The following is a 19437-nucleotide window of genomic DNA, read 5'->3' on the forward strand; positions in this document are numbered from 1 at the left end:
CAATGGAGTGATGATAAAATACTCTGCTGATACAATTTGTACATTGTCTAATGCCACAGTCTTTCCCAATCATTGCATAGGCTATACCAAAAAGTTTGCAACAACTGCAGATACAATGTAATTTTGTCAAGGATTAATAACAAGAGTAAAAGTGGAGCTTTGAAACATATTCTATGTCTGGTATTTTGCATTAGCAGTAAGAAGATGAAAAGAAAACCAGGTATTTCTCACCAGCTTAAGTCTAAGAATGCAGAAAGTTTAAGAGACAAACTAACTGCATATATAGCAAATAAATTCTGCTCTCTCTAGAGTTTTATCACACATCTTAATCCTTTAAAATGAGAGCTCCACCTTTCAAAGATTTGTAACTGAACAAGAATAGAAGGAACATTTTTTTGGAAAAAATACAATTAGAGATTAAACATAGCAGCTTGGTTAATAATGTAGAGAATCAGGAAGGGGATACAAAAAAAAATTCCTTTTAAAAGATCTTTTATATGTAACACTTCTCTAATCTTTGTTATAGTGTGGAAGCCCTTCTGGCGGTAAAAGATAATAAAGTATATAAAACAGTATAAGCATTTAATGGCTGAATTACAGGTTAAGGCACAGGCATCATAAATGAACACCCAACAGAAAGGGTGGGGAAAAGTGGAAAGGAAATAATCCAGTGGAGCAACACGGTCAGCCCAAGCACACAAGCTGCAAACATTCAATGCACCAGGGCACAGCTGCTTTTCCCAAATTACTCACAGCTGAGTATCTAAACACACAAAACACATGCTACCTAAAAAGCAAAGGGACACAACCTGCTAATGGAAAAGGGGACCTGATATGATGACACTCCACATCAGACCTTTGCACTATGTGGTGCCATTCATCAGATATTTAATGACACAATTCCAGCCCAGGAAAACCTGAATTAGGCAATCAGGTATGGCAACCAACCAAAACATCTGTGCTTGACTTTGTGTGCCCAGTTCAATCTGTAACATCTGCACTTCTCTACCTGTGATGGGAGGTAGCTATATGACAAAGATAACACCCTGTCCTAAGAAAACCACAAAAAAAAAAAAGACAATTTTTAGTAATTTTTTCTAGAATAACTGTTCCAACAAACCTGAACTGACCAAATCATCTTGGTATCTCAGGCACAACTACCGAATTCTTTTGTGGTACCAACAGAAAGAGAAATCCTGTAGCCTCTTGTTCTCTCCACAAGTAAATGTGTTAAGTCAGTCTAAGCAAGAATGCAAATTTGGTCAGTAGTTGCATGTGGCAAAAAGACTAATGTAGAACTATAATACTTAAAACAAATTCAAAAAAATGCAACAAACCATCAAAATCAGGTAATTCCTTGAGGCCAAAAAGCCTGGAAGCCCTCAGCTCAGAAATGCTCTACTTAGCAGACTTCAGCAAAATCTGGGTATCAGGGAAACTCCAAGCTTATCACAAGGACCAGGAACCAGGCTCTGCAAAACTGCCTCCCCAGACTTCCAGGCAGTCAAGAATCAATCTTAACAGAAGAAAGGCAACTGGGAATGGGGCTTCAAAATGTTCAGCTCCTAAAGAGTGATGCTAGTAGCCAAAAAATAATCAAGAGCAAGGGCTGGCAGAATTCCACAGAAATTCCACAGTGAAACTGAACTTTTCACAACTTGCTACTACATTGACAGTTCTGGATTTGCATAAAGCAAATTATTCCATTAGCTACATTAATGAATTAGTTCTTTCAATAAATTATAAAAACCCCTAGCCATAGTACTACATATAAAAATATTTCATTGAATTCTAACTCAAAATGCAGGCATATGGGAGGATTGCAACAGTTCTCTCTCCTGCTTTAAATTTACTATATTCACTTTTCAGCAACTGCCTCTTCCTATGGCCTCCAGGTCCACAGTTACAGTGAATATTTTTGATAGAACTTTAATAATGTGTTATTCTTTTGGTACCATCCAACTGTTCTTTTGCATATTATGCTTTGTTTAATTAAAAAGAGAACAACATATGTTCTGCGGTACAGAAAGCTAAATTACAGATGCATTAAGTCAAAGCTTTCTTTCATATTTTATACAGAAATGTAACACCACAGATTTGTGTTTACTGAATTGATACGTATATGAAACAAACTTCAGTATTATCAAACAACTGATTAAAAAGGGGGAAAGAAAACAGTTATGCTAAATTAAAGTTCTTGGAACTTAAGTTATGGTTTAGAAGCCTATGGAAACAGCTTCTGCATTAAAGCCTCCAAAACAGGATTTATTTAGATAGTATGAGATAAAACTCATACAAATACCTTCTATGTTCCTTTTCCATTAAATATTAAGATGATTTAAGTGTTAAGCCTCATTATAAGAAATTTTCAAACAATATATTTCCTTTTTACTTTGAATGACTTTTGAAGTACTACACATGTGAAGTGCCCTTTGTATCACAGTTAGCTACTGAAAAATAGGTCATTTAAAGAACTCTCTAACTACATGAAAAATAATTTCCTTAGTTGTATTCTGCTTACAGAAATAACCTCTTAAAACACTTCAGCCACTCACATATTACAGTGGAAAAACCTCAAAACAGCAACAACACTATAAACCACAACTGATGTAACAATTGCACAAGTTTTAACTCAGCATATACTGAATGTGACTTTTACCCAGGGCAACTTCAACCTGAGTGTTTCTCCCCAGAGAAAGGCTTTATCTGCAAGCACACACACACCAGTAAAAAACTCTCCAAGCTCATCACCTCTATTCCTTCCTGCAGAAAAGGAAAGGAGCTTGGACCATCCCTATTATTATACAGGCTCAGGTGGGGACTAAGACAATGACAGCAATTACCCTCATGTGCCCCTTATAAAAGAAATCAGGTGCCTTTGCCGAGCATTTAATTGCTGTTTGTAAGCACAGCTCTTAGCAATTTCTTTTAAAACTCACCTCCAGAACAGGAGATCACTAACAAAAATAAGCTGATACCTCATGTTCTCCTGCATGTGCCATAGGAGGTAGCTGTGGGCAGTCTGTGTGCTATTTTATTTTCCTGTAATACAGCTGAGATTTGAAATGTTAACCTCTGTAATCCAAGTGAAAGCTGCCTACGTGTTTCTATGCAGAAATACTACGTTATTCTGTCTCCACTGTTATTAAACTCTAAGCATTGTGAATTCCAGTTATCACTGTAGTTGTAAGAGCAATAGGCTTAACACTCTTTTATTTTTTTTAAAACACCAATGTAAAACATATAGTAGTAACTGTTTTTAATGTCAGCTACTCCAGTAGCTACAGTTAGGAACAGTAACTAACAGTCAAGTGGGAACTTGTATTCTATTTTCTAGCTACAAAACAAACGTCAGCCAGGCTGAATGCAACGAATGAAAGTTAACCTGAATATATATTTTGCCTCTTTCTTAAAGAAAAGCTGGTAGAAATTGGAGGGATTATAATGCCTCATAGCCTGCTGCTTATAAAATCTTGTCTAGGGAATTTCATTGTTTAACAACACACAAGTACAAAGCATATACATTTTGAGCACAGATGGCTTCCTAACTGAGCACTCACTTGTTTTCATTACTGTGCTCTAATATTACAAATTTTTCATATTTATTATGTGAAGCTGCGAACGTGCCAGACAAGTCACCTTACTCTGAATACACCAGAATTTACTTCCAAGTGCAACACAGATGGAGTGAGCAGGACCACATACTTTATTTTTAAATGTTAACACCAATTCGAACAATTTGAAACAATGTGTAAACATCTAAATAGCAGCAAATGGTTACGTATCTTCTTAAGGGCTACTGTGGGCAGCATTTGTGAACACTGTCAGCACAAACATCCACAGGAAAAAAAACTTTTTCTAGCTCTTCTTCCACAAGGAAAACAGACTGCTTAACAGTGCCTTTGGAATACTGAGCAAGAAACCCAAATATATATTCCCATTCCAGAATGGTTTGGCAGTGGTGATCTCTGTGTAAAAGCTGGGAAGCTCCTGAATAATCTATCATGAAAACTTGCATTTCTCTTGAAGTAGCACAAAAAAACTAAAGAATTGAATTGCAGAAGGTGTTAAGCAACCTTATTGATGTTTATGGAGGCTCTCCTGATTATCTCTGAGACTTATCTCCTTAATAAAGGACTTGTTTGTTATATGGCTCAAACACTGTTCTGTTCTCTAACACTAAGACTTTTAGAATGAAGACTAGTGTAGAAATATAATGATGTTCCTGTGACTTCTATAAGAAAATGGGTTAATTATAACTCTCAAAGCCCTGAATTTGTTCAAATGTGTAGAGGAATGACTGTATTCACCCCACGTGTCTACTTGACAGGTAGGTTTAAAGATATATTCAAGTTCAGAGACTGCAGTGCACTTGTACAAAAAGGCAAACCAGTAAGATCTGGAACTGCAGAATTCAGTACAACCATTGAAAAGACAAAGCATAAAAGCCAAATTAAAACTCTGTGTTAGTACTGATTTTAAAGCTTATCTCAAAGGAGATAAAAGTAAGATAAAAGGATAGAAGGAAGAACACTTCCTTGTTCTATCCAGCTTGCAGTCAGGGACTATTCTGACTGGGTAGAGATCTCACACATGATTATCTGGTTCACAGGTACTGAAGCCCACCAGGCTAGCATCATTTTACCCCAGTGCTGTTTGTCCTTTCAGTGATTCTACTCTCAGCATTCTTTCCTAATTTAGCTGTATCAGTGCTCTGCCCATAACCTACCTTGTGTGACTTGTCTTGCATTTTGACCTTGGTCTTCTATTCTTTAAACTAAGCTCTTGTATTCAATTTTGTTCTGTCTGTAAAGCATCATTCTAATTTATAGATTAAAAATGTTTCAAACAGCTTGTTAATAAAGTTTTTCTGAAAAGAGCCACTCAGAGCAGTGACAGCTTGTTCACTGAAGAAATTTTCAAACCTTAGACATTAGTACACCACCAGAAAATGTTCGTAATGCTATGGGCAGGTCAAAGAAAAAGCACATCAACATCCCAAGACAAGGTGTAATGAAATGTTTAAAACATATCTGACCTTTCAAAAGGACATACACCCTGTTAAAATCTACTGACCTATGAAGATTACTACACCACTTTAGGTCCAACAGCAATTCTGACAGCAGTATCTTCTTGCCTCTGGCTGAGACTGGCCTTTTGGGCCTGTTCTTCTGGATGTGCAAAGCAGGCATGTTTGCTGCCAGGGGCCTGGAGAGAGGCTTAGACAGGGCAGAAAAGGGCCTAAGCCTCTTTTTTTTTTTTTTTAAATATCCTGCATTATCTGTGCTGCTTTGTTACAAACACAGCTGTGGGGTGATCCTGCACCCTCCAGGTTCCTGAGGTATGCATGCGGTGTATCAGCTGTGCACATGGCATTCCTCCATGACCTCAGGAAACCAGAGGCTTGTACAGAACTAAAAATACAGTTGCTTGTCAGACTGGATTGATGAAGCATTCTACAGCCAGAGACCTTGAATGCCAGCCCTTGTTTCAGGCCACTTTTTTTTTATTTAACTCCTTAAATTGACTTGATTCATTCAACTCAAACAATTTGAATTGTACAGTTTGAATCTCAGCCTTTTCAATTGTTTTGGGTGCAGGTGATACTTACCTTAGGGTTTTTTTTCTGTAATCTAGTAGGCCTACTTCCTATATTGGAATAAAAGACATGGGATTTATGCATCTCCCTAACTGATGAGCTTCAAGATGCTTTTGATGAATTATATAGGCTCAATTTAAAAGTCTGCCTGTGCAGAAGTGGTTTTGTGTAATGGCCATCATGGGAAGAAAGAAACCAAAACTTACAACTCCAGCATCCCTGTAAGCTTCTGCCTCTTGACAAGCTTGATCAATGATCTGGGTCAATGGAAGAGAACTTCTTGGTGTCCCTGCAAGAATAATGCTGCTTACCCCAGGGCATGCACAAACCAAAGTCATGGACAGGGACTGCTTTGGGCAGGACATCCATGGGGATTGCATACTGAAACAGGGACGTATAGGGCAAACATGCTCAAAGGCTGCCTGATCTCCTTGTGACATGCCTTTCTGACGTCTCTTTCCTTATCTGAACTTGGCAGAGCTGCTGTAACCATTCAGCTCCTAAATCTAATTCACAAACTTGAGCAGAGTCTGCTATAATCCACTGTTGTACGAGGCCTGCTCTTAGCTTTACTTACAACTGTATAATATGTGTAATTGTATAATATGTACTTACAATTTATCCTGCATTAGTGATGCTCCAGACAATACAACCTATGGGCAAGACTGACCTCTAGGTCAGCACAGAACACCTATGCTAAACAACAGTGAGTTTAAAACCAGCTAAAGCTATCCTTAATCTGCAAGGTTGATTAAATCCGATCTTCATGGCAGAAATACACACATACGGATTTTGTTGGAGTTCAATGAACTTCCCGTAAGTCTCTTCTGATATTTGGGCTCCTCAGGTCAGGCAGTGGGAGTCTGAAATGGGGACTGTGCTGAGCCCTGTGCCAGCTCTGTTAGCTGGCCTGATTTCCCAGCACAGGGTGATGGCCTCACCGCCTGGGGGCTGCTTCTGGGAAAACGTGGGGCACCTCGAGCTCTGGGCATCGGCCTGTCAGGGGGAAGGTGGGCTGTCCGAGTCAGCTCCGCCCACCCTGAGCCGCTGGAAAGGTGGACGAGGAGGCCAGGCTGCCAGATCCTGTCTGTTGTCTGAGCTTCCAAGTGCCTCTAAGGGCATGGGAGAGCTCTATCCAACCTCCAGACTATCTCAACGCCCATTTGTGTAACTCCCTAACCCTTGCTTCTTGAAACACAGAGCTCACCAAACCCAAATCCTTGTTTTCTCAGCCCAGCTCCATATGTGGAACTGTTTCCCGCCTTTTTCTTCTTAAACGGGGCGCGCCCAAACTTCGGGCGCTTCATGCGGGGCGGTGACTGCGGTGAAGGGACAGCCTTCGGCGGCCCGCAGCCGGCTAAGGGCTGACACCGGCTACCCAGACCCGGTCCCGGTCCTGCTCCAGGTCCCGCGGCCGTGCCGCCCCCCCGCCGCTTACCTGGCAGCGCTCCCACGTGCACCATCCCGATGACCGCCGCCTTGAGCCGCCCGAACAGCCAGGGCCGCTGCATGGCCTGCGGGGAGGAAAGGAGGGCGTGAGCGGAGCGGGGCCCGGCAGGCCATGGTGGCGGTCCCGCCTCCCGCCGCGAACCGGGACAGACACCGGGCCCGGGGACCAGGGCCGGGACCGGGACAGGATCCTCAGCGGTTCGGCTCGGTTCGGCTCGGTTCGGCTCACCCCGGCACGGTCCCACGTGCCACAGCCGCTCCCGCCGCTTCCGCGTTCAGGCCCCGCCCCTCCGGCCCCGCCCCGCGCGGGAGCCCGTTGGCTCCGCCCCCGGCCCCGCCCCCTGCCGCGCGCGGGACTCCGCTCCGCTCCCGCGCCCCGCCGGCCCCGCCCCGGCCCGCGCGCGGGCCACGTGCGCGGTCGGGAGGCGGCCCCGCGCCGCCGCCGCGCGTTTAAATGTCCCGCCGGGCGCGGCCCGCGCCGCGCGCAGGGACGGGAGCGGCCGCGCCGTGAGGCAGCAGGCGCCTGGCGAAACCCGCCTTGCCCCACCGGCACGGCACCCACCGGCCGCCCGCTCCCGGCCGGCGAGGGCTGGCGCGGCGGTGAGTGAGCAGCAGTGCGGGTAGGCACAGGGCGACCGCGGGGCGGGGGGAGCCGGTGGGGCCGGTCGGGGCCGCCCGTTGCGCGCCTCTGCCGGCCTTTGTTGGGGGGAGGGGGAGAGCGGGTGGTCTGCGGCCCGGGCCCGCTCGGCCGCGTCCCGCGCGGCGCTCGGCTCGCCCTGGCCGGCCAAGGCGGGTACTATGCACCGGGAGAGGTGAGTGTGCCGGGCCCGCCCTGCGCGGGGCCCTGCAGGCCGAGCGCCCCGCCGGGCACCTCGGGAGGCTCCCGCGGCCGGCGCTCGCTCAGCTTCCCCTCTCTCCGCAGCGGCTGCGCGGACGAGAAGGGTCCCGCCAAGGGGGACGCGGGTACGGAGTACGCCATGCGAGCCCGCAAGAGGAAAGCTGATGTGGCCACGGTGAGTGCGGGCCCGGCCCGGGGCCCGCGGGCCAGCGCCCGCCCCGCCGCCGGGCTGGGCCCCGCCGCCTTTTGTTGGGGGTGCGGGGCCCACGCGGTGGGCCGGGGGCCGGGTCGGCCTGCGGGGCTCTGCTCCTGAGGGACCAGGCAGCCAACAGCTGCTTGTCCCGCGCTTTGCACTCCGGAAGTTACATGTTACTTTTTATAGTTCTTACAGGATCCTGATGAAGAAATTGCCAAAATGGAGATGACTAGAAAAAAGCCATGTGAAAAACAGGTAATTGAATTTGCTTTATATGTAAATATTGTAATCTTACTTAACTCTGCTCTGCTTTGCAATACCTTATTATTTATGTTAATGTGGTGAAACAGGTATGCTGCTGCCACATGCTGCATGGCAGTGGGCAAGGGGGACTGTTGGCCCTTGATGATGATGGAGTGTGCAAAACAATTTGGTTCATAAATGTAGTTTTGAAGTCTCTGCAAGACACAAGATCTGTGTTGGTCTGAAACATTATGTTAATGCCGAAGTGAATTCAGCTGTCCTGGGGTTGCAAGGGTGCACCTGTCAAGCCTTTTGACCTATTCTCTGTTTACCTCTCCAGAGAGGTGCAGAAGTGCAGTCATGTGTTTATGTACCTTGCACATGTGCCCCTGTAGCTTGCTGGCCAAAGCACAAGACACTTAAGCATGCAGGCAGAATCATCTCTTGAGATGGTTCTCTTTGCAGTCATGTCTCTACTTCTCTATCATCTGGGAGAGAGGAAAGCTTCCCCTTCCAGCATCAACTCTATTTCTACTGTAAAGGATAATTATTAGACAGACTAGGAAAGGGGTTCCTGATTGGAACTTGGAAGCATATACTAGATGCTCATGGTACAGTAAAAGAGGCTTTGTTTCTCTGCAGAATGAAGGAATATTTCTGTAAAGTCACTCTACCTGTGAAAATCAGTCCTGCAGTAGAAGTTGATAGTGACCATTGCTAGCTTTCTTAGTAAGGCCTGTAGAATGAGCTGACTTATAAAGTCAAAGCTAGTTTTACTGGTATCATCTAGTTCCCTTTGTGTGCTTTGCACATTCTTGAAAAAGCAGATGCTTTTGGTATCTCTGTTGGATGCTGTGTTGGTGAGTGAGGTTGAAAGTGAGATGCTGTTGCACCTTGAGTAGCTTGTGTTCTGGAATATGTGAATTCCTCTCCTTTTTTCCCTGAACACACTCACACCTGCTCAGTCACTGTCACTGAGACTTCAGCCTGTCCCTGCACATGCAGGGTGATGCTGAGGTTGCAGAAGTCACGGTCAGGGTGTGCAGCCTGTCCCTATTTGGTAGGCAAGGCTGTGCATAATGTGGCACATCTAACCCAAAGTGGCAGCTGGAAGTTCTAAGACTGAAGTGCTACCATAACAGATGGGCATCATTGTTTGGAATGGCCTCTGCTTGTTGCAACTGCGTACACTAGTTATCAGTCAACGTATTAAGCAGGGCTCAAATGGTGAGCATTTAATGAGGGGATCTCTCCTTCCCTTCTGTCTTTCTTTTGCACAGTATATTAAACTAATTTCTCACTTCTGACAAGGAAGAGCTGCCTGTCCTTCACTGCAGCTTTCTCCTTCATCAGAAGATTCATTCAGTTTAAACTGAGCAAGGCCTTCTTGTGCATGTTTATTGCATAATGACAAGGTATTTGTTAGAAAATCTCAATAGGGACCCAGTTTTACTGTCTGTAAAAAAGACAGTGGAAGGAAACTAGAATTATCTTTTGCATATGCTGGCCTTCAACCTTGAAAGCAGATAAAGACTTCCAATTCTGTCTTCTTGTTTGTGCTCTTGGCCTGGTAGCCATTCAGTGTTCCTTCAGGAATGATAGGTAAACTAAAACTTAGATAATTTAGTCAGTAGGCATCAAAAATCTTTACTTGGGAATTTTTCAAGGTAATTGTAGGATGCTGGTGGAATTTGACCCTTTCATTCTATAAACAATAAATGATATCATGCCTCTTCCTACATAGGGAAAGTATTTTTGTTGTGACAAAGTAGCCAGATTGTTCCAGATCTGGTTAAAAAAGCTAACATTTGGCTGCACAGCAGCAGCTCTTCAGTCTATGGTGTGACACAAGCTATTCTCTGATATAAATTGCCATGGACCACTAATGAGAATATGTTTACGGTTCCAGCAGCAGTATAGCAGGCTGGAATGATAGCCAGGGCAACAGTTATTCTGTGGAGACACGACAGTTCTAAAATGCAAGCAGCTATAAATCCACTGCAGCCTATACCACATGACTTCTACATTAAATAAATTGTTTACTGACACTAGTTTATCCACAAGGCAAAATATCACAGTCACATCCCACTTTATGACATCTTCATAGTCAATTCATTAGTTTGCTTCTGTGGAACATAAGGCCCCAGTTCTTAATTAGGATGCCGTTACCCTTTATGTGATGAAAGGGTGGCTATATTATCAGGTCTGTGACAGCAGAATATTGCATAAATTCTGTGTTTGATTTTGGAGAACTGGCACTGCTGTAATTCTGCTAGCAATTCTCATACTAATTCTGGCTGCTTTGTGGGGATGAATGCACTTCCAAGGCTCCATGTAAAACAAAATTCATCTAACTGGATTAGAATAATCTGTGCAATTGTGATACAAGTTGCATGGTCACCTCCATGTAAAGTGAAGAATTAAATCTAGAAGTTAGTTTCTTTAGATGAAACTAGCTCATGTTCTCACATGTAAAGGTGGAATAAACACTCAGGAAGGAGTTTTGATCAGTTCTTCATTAGACATTTTCCAGAGTATGATTTTAGCATTTTCAAAGTGTTCCACCTAAGTGTTTTGAAAATATCCTCCAAAAAATTTCTTTGAGTAATCTAAATTAACTTCTGAAGATTCAATTAAAAAAACAAAACAAAGCCCGCAAAAAAGCAGTGTAAATTATACCCAGGCTGAGAACCTGACTTGGCTCTAATCTGGATCAGGACATTTAGACTCTTATTTAAAAGGAGTAGAAGCTCCTATGCTATCTCAAGAGGATTGGAACAACTTAATGGTGTGAGTTGCTCTTCTCTGTTCTGTTTACTAAATCTGGGATTCCCTTCTGATGGCAAAGAAAAATTCAGTACTTCAAAGTAATGCATCCTATGAGTAAGAAATGGCTAGCATTATAGGTCTTGCTGTTTCTGATGGGCAAGCTAAGGCTGAGGACTTGGAAGTGATACCATCGTCTGTGGTATAAGGTGCTGCTTTTAGGGTGACAGACAGGCCTGTTTGCCATTGATTTCCATGCTGAAAAACCTCTGATGTTGCTGTTTGAATGCAGTTCTGGGTTATTCTCTTCCTCCTGCTGCATTCCTTGATTGTCAGTGAAATCTTATTCTGGTGGCTCCTAGCTCACATTTTGGTGCACAAGGGTTTCAGCAGTTTGTGTTTTTAGGTGTTTCTTCTTCACTGAAGGTCTTGCCTGGCCTATAATCAATAACCCCAGTGGTCAATACCTGCTCTGTTTTGTGCCTGATCTATGTCCTGAAGGTTCAAAGAGATTAATTTCTATGAGTATTTGATGGACAAGTGAATGGTGATATGCTGTGGGAAACTGAGGCCTGCTAGTGTTTGAGCTTTAAAAAGACCTCACCTCTGAACTCCTGGGTTTTCTCTTTGGAGCTGTATGGGCTTGGGTGCTCTAATCAATTTCTCACCCACCTTCTGCCCTCTTGGTACCCCTTCTTCTATGAGCCTTTTCGCATGGTTAGTTTAGTTTCTCCAGTCTGTGTCTTTTTCTTAGGTCTGAGACAGAGATCTGCATCTGATTAGTTGCTCCTGTACCTGGAACACTTCCGTGGGTGTCACCAAGCTTTCTTGCTGGGCTCCACATAGATTTGAAGTGGCTGTTCTCCCTGCTGATTTTTTTTGCTTGTGTGCCAATTCAGCCCCTGTTTGTCTCAGAACCTCAGGACTGTTGTACTTCCTCTGTTAGGCTGCACAGATTCTGGGTAACATCTGTTGCTTTCTGATAGGTCTCCGCTTTCAAATTGGCTCTGTGCAAGCCCAAAGGAAGTTCTTCATGTTTTCCTCATATCCTCCCCACCTTAAACTGTTCCTTTTTTCAGTGGTGGGTCCTATTTCCTTACAGTTGCAGTGTGAGGTAATGCAGTTTATTGATAGTGTTCCTTACTTTCAATTGAGTGTCTTGCTAAATCTGCTTTAAAGACTTAAGAGCCTGATTCATGTGTTCATTCTCTCAACCAAAATCTATGCCAGAGTTATGGTGCTCCCTCACCTAAACTAATTCCTGTCTCCTTCCCTAATAAGCTGCTTTCTTTTGAGGCCCTGCACATTACTTTAGTTCTTGTCTAAGCTGTGTACTTGTGTTGCTCACATCTTTTCCTCAGTGTCTTAAGTGACATTATGTAGTCAAAAGCTTTCTTCCCTTCTTTTCAAAACACTTAAGAGGCTCTTGAACTTTGATTTCTATGTCCTTATAGAAAATTTTGGGTGGTGAAATATCTTCAGTATTGTTGCATGTGATCTGTCTGCTTTGAGAACTTTGTGGGCAAGTCTCTTGTCCTCCAGAAGCTGCTGGTGTAGCATGCATCTTTAGATACTGTATAAACTACTGCTCTTCTGTTTGCTGATTAACTGATAAGACAGCACTTCTCCAAAGGCTGTTGGCAGCTGGGCTTGCTGTGCAGTTTGGAGAACAAAGTGTGACTAAAGTCTAGGTTTGAGGGAGGACAAAAGTTAACTTCAGGCAATGCCGATGTGACATTTTCATTCGAACCTTCAGTTTGCAAGGAGTCAGTAATGTTTAAGATAATGATACTATTCTCTTGTTTGCCTCCTCCCCACCCAAATTAAATCATGGCATGGCTGGGTATATAGCTATGCTATATTTGCATGTAGAACTCCCAAGAAGAAAAAAGACTGATTTGTGTGTCAGTAACTCAAAGTGCTAAGCAGTCTTAGCTGTGAGAGAACTGTGAAATGTGGTTTTTGTTTCATCAAGTCAGTGGTTTCTGTTTGTGAAACTGGTGCAGGAGGGAGCCATTTTTCTGGGAAGTGATGTCATATGCAAGATGGCAAAAATCAGCTGTGGAAGCTTTTTTGCAGGAGGCAAAGTTTCACATAGTGTTTTACTTGATAGTGTCTAATGATTTATCTGAACTTATTTTTAATTTATTTTTTTAGCACATTAGAAATCTATTAAGAGAGTTCTGTCCTTTAAGTGGTGCAGAACTGATCAATTTACAGCAAGATGGCTGACTTCAGTGTGAAGCAAAAATGCTCAATTTTAATTTGCTTAGATATGATGACATAGGTCTGGCTTTGTATTCTACTGCAAAGAAAGCAGTGTTTTCCTGGGGCACTGTGTGAAGTGTACAAGATCCTGTTTAAAAGTTAGATGTGGAACAGTAAGCCTAGACTTAAGTTCTGGTCCAGATAAGAGTTGAAAAGACATGGTAGGTAAAGTTTGTGATATCTGATGTTTGCAGACCATGGCAGAATTTGTCATATAAAATTACTAGCTTGATAGTTTAGTAGCAATTGTTTAACATGTAGTTGGCTGTATTCTGAAAATTGGGTCATATGTGCTTTGGGTTTTTATCATAGCTGCTAAATGAATGAGTACAAAATTCTACAAACTTTTGCTGTGCTCACCATCTGAGATGCTTTGCATGAAAGCATGGCTTCAGGCATGTTATCTTACATATCCTTTACCAGAAATCCTGACCTCATATTTGGGTCTTTGAGTTCTATCTGCTTTGTTCTTTACCTAAGGGCAAGTATATTTTTGGTAAAAACAAAATGCAGCATGAGAGTAGGAGGTTCTGACTTGGATATCCTTCCACAAAACAGTTGTGGTCCTTCAAAAGGATGGCAGGGTGAACGTTCTTCAGCTTTAGTTCCAAGCTTTCTCTACTGTGCTTACAAGCAAAACCCCCTCTACTCAGCACAGGTGAGGCCACCTCTGTAGTGTTGTGTCCGGCTCTGGGCTCCCTAGTTAAAGAAAGAGACTGGGCATACAAGAAAGAGTCCAGAAAGGTCCTTTAAGGTAATTCAAGATCCAGAGCATCTTTCTTAAAAGGAAAAGTTGAGGAAGCTGGGGTTGTTCAGCCTGGGAAAAAAGGTCTGTGGCAATTTGTATCAATTGCTTATAACCATTTGAAGGGATGATGTAAACAAGATAGAGCCGAGCTCTTCTTTGGGACAAGATGAGATGGACACAAACGGAAGAAGAAGTTCCCTCTGAATATCATGAAACACTTTTTGCTGTGATGGCAGCCAAGCGTGGCACGAGTTGTCCAAAATAGTTGTGGAGTCTCCTTCCTTGAAGATACTGTAAAGCCTTCTGGATATGGTCCTGGGCTACTGGCTCTTGGTGGCCCTGTGTGAGCAGGGAAGTTGACCAAAAGACCTAGAGGTGCCTTCCAGCCTCTGCCATTCTGTGATTTTGTGCAGTTTAAACATATAAGACATTGGCAAGAAATTGTGATAAAAGTTATGAGTATTTTCTGTGTACAGTTAAAGCAATTACTTAAAAAAGCACAGTGTAAAATCTCCTGATTGATTTAATAGATGTCCTGGAATAACATTCATGAGAATGCCCACATGCTGATTCCCACTCCGGATAAAGACGACGATCCCGTTCCTGTTGATTACTCACGCTTTATCCATCTGAGCGTTGTTCCCACCAGAGCTACCCCACTGCCAGCTCTAGGGTGAGTGTGCTGGGCTGCTGCTGCTCTGCCTTCCTCTTGTCTCATGAGCCAAGACTAAACATTGATCTCTCTTAGCTGGGCAAACAGGGATGATGTATGGAAAAACATGATAAACAAAGAAGAGACCTACATGAGGGATAAATTCTACATGCAAAGGCATCCCCAGCTGCAGCCTAAAATGAGAGCCATCCTTCTAGACTGGCTAATGGAGGTAAGCTGTTCTGTGCTTGTGAGTGTTTCAAGTGTGCTTTTGTTGAAGAGCACTAATAACTGTCATGAGTGCACTTCAGGAGCATGTTTAGCTCCAGATACTTGTTTTCATCTTAAATTTTGTCAATGAACGGCAGCAAACTTAAAGAATATATGATGTATTGAGCTGATGATTTGCAAACTGACAATATATTCTGTTATTCATCTTGATTGATAGTGGATAATAATCAATTTGTCCCTAACACAGGGTAAGCTTTTAAGGCCACACTGCAGGCAAAGGCTGAACAAATAATTACAAAAGTCGCTGTAAAAAGGAAGGTGGATAGCTCTCAGATCAGATCCATCTCACAGCCTTTTTGTCTGTTTTTGTCATACAGAATGTGCTGCAACTCCTCCGTGTCTGAGTATTTTTTGCTATTTGGATGACTTGGTGGCATAATCCCTGATCTTAACTTTAGAGTGCTTGTGAAAATTTTCTCTTTAGAGGTGTTGGAATGATGGATCTTTGCAAAAAACGAGGAACTGATGTTCTGACATTGTTGGAACATGTGCTTGCATTTCCTAGAAGGGTTTTTCACTCTGATCTGTTTTTTTTCTTGGAAGTTACTGTAATGACTGTCACTTGTGTCAAAGGAAACTCTTTAACTCCTGCACTTAGTTAACATGTTACTTCACAATACCAGTGAAGTAGAAAGCCAATATAAATTTTATCTCTATCTTGTGCCCTTTTTTTAATACATATGTAACATCTTGTTTTGACTTTTTAACACTGTTCTTGACCTTTGTAATCTCTGTTGTCTCTCCAGGTTTGTGAAGCCTACAAACTTCATAGAGAAACTTTTTATTTAGCACAAGATTTCTTTGATCGCTTTATGGCAACACAACAGGATGTTGTAAAAACACTGTTGCAGCTTATTGGTGTCACTTCTCTATTCATAGCAGCAAAGCTTGAGGTAAGTATCTCCAGCTTTACTTAACATAAAAATGTGAATGGACACACAGCACACTTATTGGATGCTGGACACATTGTGGAAAGCTTTATGGAGTTAGTTTCTATCATTTCTTTCAGCTGGGAGAGAGAAAAAAGATCTATTTTTTCTTTTCAATGCACCTTTTTTTTTAGAAGTGGGTAAAATTATACTGTGGTGTTAGCTGGTTTTCTTATTAGACGCTTCAGTGTTAGAATAAATCTAAAGTTTTAGTTGCAGTTGCTAAATGAATTTTTGGCTGGTTGCTGTGGACAGGGACCACTTGTTGCAATTTCATTGCAATAGAGTACCTACTGCATGATAGTCTGGGCTATTATTTACAGGAACAATTTGAACTACTAGAATACACAGCTTTTCAAGCTCTTAGTTGTTTAAGAGAACTGCTGTTCAGTCTGTTCTTAAGCAAGAGACAAAAGGACTTTTCTTTAGGATGCTTAAAAAAATCTTGATGTCAGTTATGATACAATCACAGTGGTGCTGTAGTCAAACCATGTAGGTTTGTACTGATCCATCCAAAGTGAAATTTGAAGGCTATGATGAACGAGACATCTGTGTCTATTAAAGGCAGAGAACACCAGAATTTAGAAGTTTTGTGTTTTGAAAGGCTGAAGCAGTGGTTGTTCTGTTTATTTATTTACTTTTTTTTAATGTAACACATGAAACTAGTTGCAACCTATTCCATGAATTAAATACTTGATCTCCTATCTTTCAGGAAATTTATCCACCAAAGTTGCACCAGTTTGCATATGTTACAGATGGAGCCTGTACAGAAGATGAAATCATCAGTATGGAATTGATCATTATGAAGGTAATATTTAAAAGTGGAATTAGTTTTTTAAAATGTATAGCATAATCAGACTAAAAGCAGAGCTCCTTGGTTAATCATAGGTGATGCCAAGAGGCACAATTTCTCTTACTAATTAGAAAGCAGTGTTTTGTCTAGGTAATAAGAGATCTAAAACATCCACCAGTATGTGTGTATTAACAAAATTATTTGTTCCCTGACTGTATCAGCAGGAAGAGTGAGAGTATTTGATTTGCATGTTTTAAAGATGCTTTAGCCAACTGGGATTAGAGCTTCTGATTGTTAAACCATCTTGTGTGGTTTGTTAGGAACTTAACTTAAATTGACACTGAAGTCTTGTATGTCTGTTCTTTCAGGCTCTTAATTGGAACTTAAATCCACTGACTGTTGTATCTTGGCTAAACATTTACCTGCAAGTTGCATATTTAAATGATCTTTATGAGGTAATGCTGCCACAATATCCACAGCAGATATTTGTACAAATAACAGAGGTAAGACTGATTTCCTTCAAATGCTGTTTCACCTGGAAAAGTGGTTTTGTGTCAGGCTTACTAAACATCTGTTGTCTTGTAGCTCTTGGATCTCTGTGTGCTGGATATTGGCTGCTTGGAGTATACCTATGGAATACTTGCAGCTTCTGCTTTGTATCACTTCTCTTCATCTGAGTTGATGCAGAAAGTTTCAGGTATTGGCATTTATAAACTTAAATCTTGTGTGTTGACAAATGTTATGTCTTCATTCAGGCAGATAAGCATGTGTCTTGTGTTGCAGGTTATGAATTCTGTGAGATAGAGGACTGTGTGAAGTGGATGGTCCCGTTTGCCATGGCTCTGAGGGAAGTAGGAAGCTCCAAACTCAAACACTTTAGCGGGATAGCTCCTGAAGATTTGCACAATATACAGACACACATAAACAGCTTTGATTTGCTGGTATGTATGTGCAGAGTGAAGACAAAGACCTGTCTGTAAAATCTCTGAAGTCTTGCTTTTTGGTTAGAAAATACAGTCAACTTAAGTGAAGCCTTAGCAGGTTGAGTCTGAGTGTATTTAGATGCTAAAAGGCATAAGGTTGTAGTCCAGATCCAAAATTCTTGAGACAAAGACTTGTCTTGGGACTGACTTGTTCAGTATTTAGTTTAAAAAGGTGATTGTGCCTCCAGCCTCTCATCTCAAACAGCATATAATTACCCTCGAAATCAGAAACATTTCTTTACTCTTTGGGATACTTCAAATACCATGTGTTAGACTTTTCTCTCTAGGAAAATATAATCACTCTCTAGGAAAATATAAAACCACTAATATAATCTTGTCTGATCCAGAGAAAAATGAAGACTGATCACTTGAGACTGATCTAGTGGGACTGTTACATGACAATGGTCATTGAGAAGCAGTGGAGCAAGAGTGGTTTCTAGTGTGAGAAACTCTGAGGATCAAAATCATCTTCAACAAATTGTGGTTTAAGTTTATTTGGGTTATTTTTTTCTCTTTAGGTTATTGAATTTTAAGTAGAAGTTGAAGTTCTTACTGCTCAGTTGTTTCTGAATTTTGCTTTCTTGAATGTACAGGAGTACATTAGGATTAGGTATGAATACCTAATGCTAATCATCAGATTGCAAAAGCTAATACTGATCTCTTGGAGCTGTACTACAAGTAACTACTGAGTACTATGTGCTTTATCAGTTACTGTTCGGAGGGTTAGATATGGATATGCATTTCCAGATTAACAGTCTATCAGTTTATAAAACACTGAAGTCTATTAATGCACAGACACACCAAAGTAAAGATTTTTGTTTTCTCTTTTTCATGTGCTTTCAGGACAGAGCTCAAGCAAAACAGGCCATATTGGCTGAGCAAAATAGGACTTCACCTTTCCCCACTGGTGTCCTTACACCACCACAAAGTAGTAAGAAACTGTCTTGTGGACTGCAATCATTATGACTTTAGGAACTGTCGACGGACAATTTTGCTGAAGTGCCTATTCTGCTGGTTGTAGCTCCTGCTCCGTTACAGAAATGCTGCCAGTGAAGTTCATAAGCTTCCATGGAATCTGAAAACAAACCTTACTTTCGTGTGACAGAAGTTTTTCTATTTGAAATAGTTTTATTGAATGTTAAAATATTTTAAAGAAATGGATCAAGTACACCAGCCACTTGAAAGAACACTGAAGTGTGCTCCAGATGCTGCTACGGAGGGTGATGCTTGATCAACTGTTCAGAAAAAGGGCTTGGAGTTTAGATTAGTTACTGTGCCTTGGGGTAATCTGCAGATTTGTCCCTCGTTGACAAATGGGAAGAACGTGCTGTGGAAGACAACATTTCAAAGCCTCTTTTTTTGAATGGTTGGCTTACAACTTGACGCCTTTTAAAAAACTCTTTATTGTAAAAGCTGCTATGTCTCTGTATTCATTTTAATAAAAATGCTGTCTAAGACAGCTGGTTTTATGTATATTTCTATATTTCTTTTAATTATGATCAGTTAAGATTGTTTCACACTGTGACCATGAATAAGTGTGGGAGTTGGGGATGAGTAGTGTAGTAACTATTGCTTTATTTATTTACCACTATTGGCTTATCCATAGAAACTTCTTTATTTGGATACTAAGGTAAAATTGTTGTATTGGGCTACTTGGATTTCCTCTAGCCAGGTACAGGAGG

At 41.9% G+C, this 19437-nt stretch overlaps 2 protein-coding genes across 6 annotated transcripts in view; one reads left to right on the forward strand and one right to left on the reverse strand.

Moving 5' to 3' along the window:
• LOC102113941 (uncharacterized protein F13E9.13, mitochondrial-like) overlaps positions 1 to 7329 on the reverse strand; it is a 20267-nt gene extending 12938 nt beyond the window's left edge. Inside the window, exons 1-3 of one of the 5 annotated variants that reach the window (XM_014255440.2) lie at positions 7278 to 7329; positions 7038 to 7113; positions 5806 to 5888 (exon numbers count right to left, since the gene is read on the reverse strand). In XM_014255440.2, coding sequence (XP_014110915.1) covers positions 5806 to 5888; positions 7038 to 7110 — 156 coding nt within the window. In that variant the 5' untranslated portion in view covers positions 7111 to 7113; positions 7278 to 7329. Of the gene's footprint in view, positions 1 to 1120; positions 1154 to 1337; positions 1529 to 2724; positions 2757 to 5805; positions 5889 to 7037; positions 7114 to 7190 lie in introns of those variants that run through there. The other 4 variants (XM_005526394.3, XM_088062247.1, XM_088062249.1 and 1 more) reach the window with 4 other exon arrangements.
• On the forward strand, positions 7161 to 19221 carry CCNE1 (cyclin E1). Its single transcript, XM_088062432.1, has 12 exons — positions 7161 to 7256; positions 7328 to 7668; positions 7971 to 8061; positions 8269 to 8337; positions 14638 to 14780; positions 14856 to 14991; positions 15797 to 15943; positions 16692 to 16787; positions 17141 to 17275; positions 17358 to 17469; positions 17556 to 17713; positions 18599 to 19221. Exons 1-12 carry the CDS (start codon positions 7161 to 7163, stop codon positions 18719 to 18721), a joined length of 1647 nt encoding a protein of 548 aa, XP_087918558.1. The 3' UTR covers positions 18722 to 19221.
• Positions 19222 to 19437: the final 216 nt, after the last annotated feature.

This window comes from Pseudopodoces humilis, chromosome 14 (assembly GCF_049639895.1).
Source record: "Pseudopodoces humilis isolate 2021_Gansu_Grassland_sample_001 chromosome 14, ASM4963989v1, whole genome shotgun sequence".
Taxonomy (NCBI): domain Eukaryota; kingdom Metazoa; phylum Chordata; class Aves; order Passeriformes; family Paridae; genus Pseudopodoces; species Pseudopodoces humilis.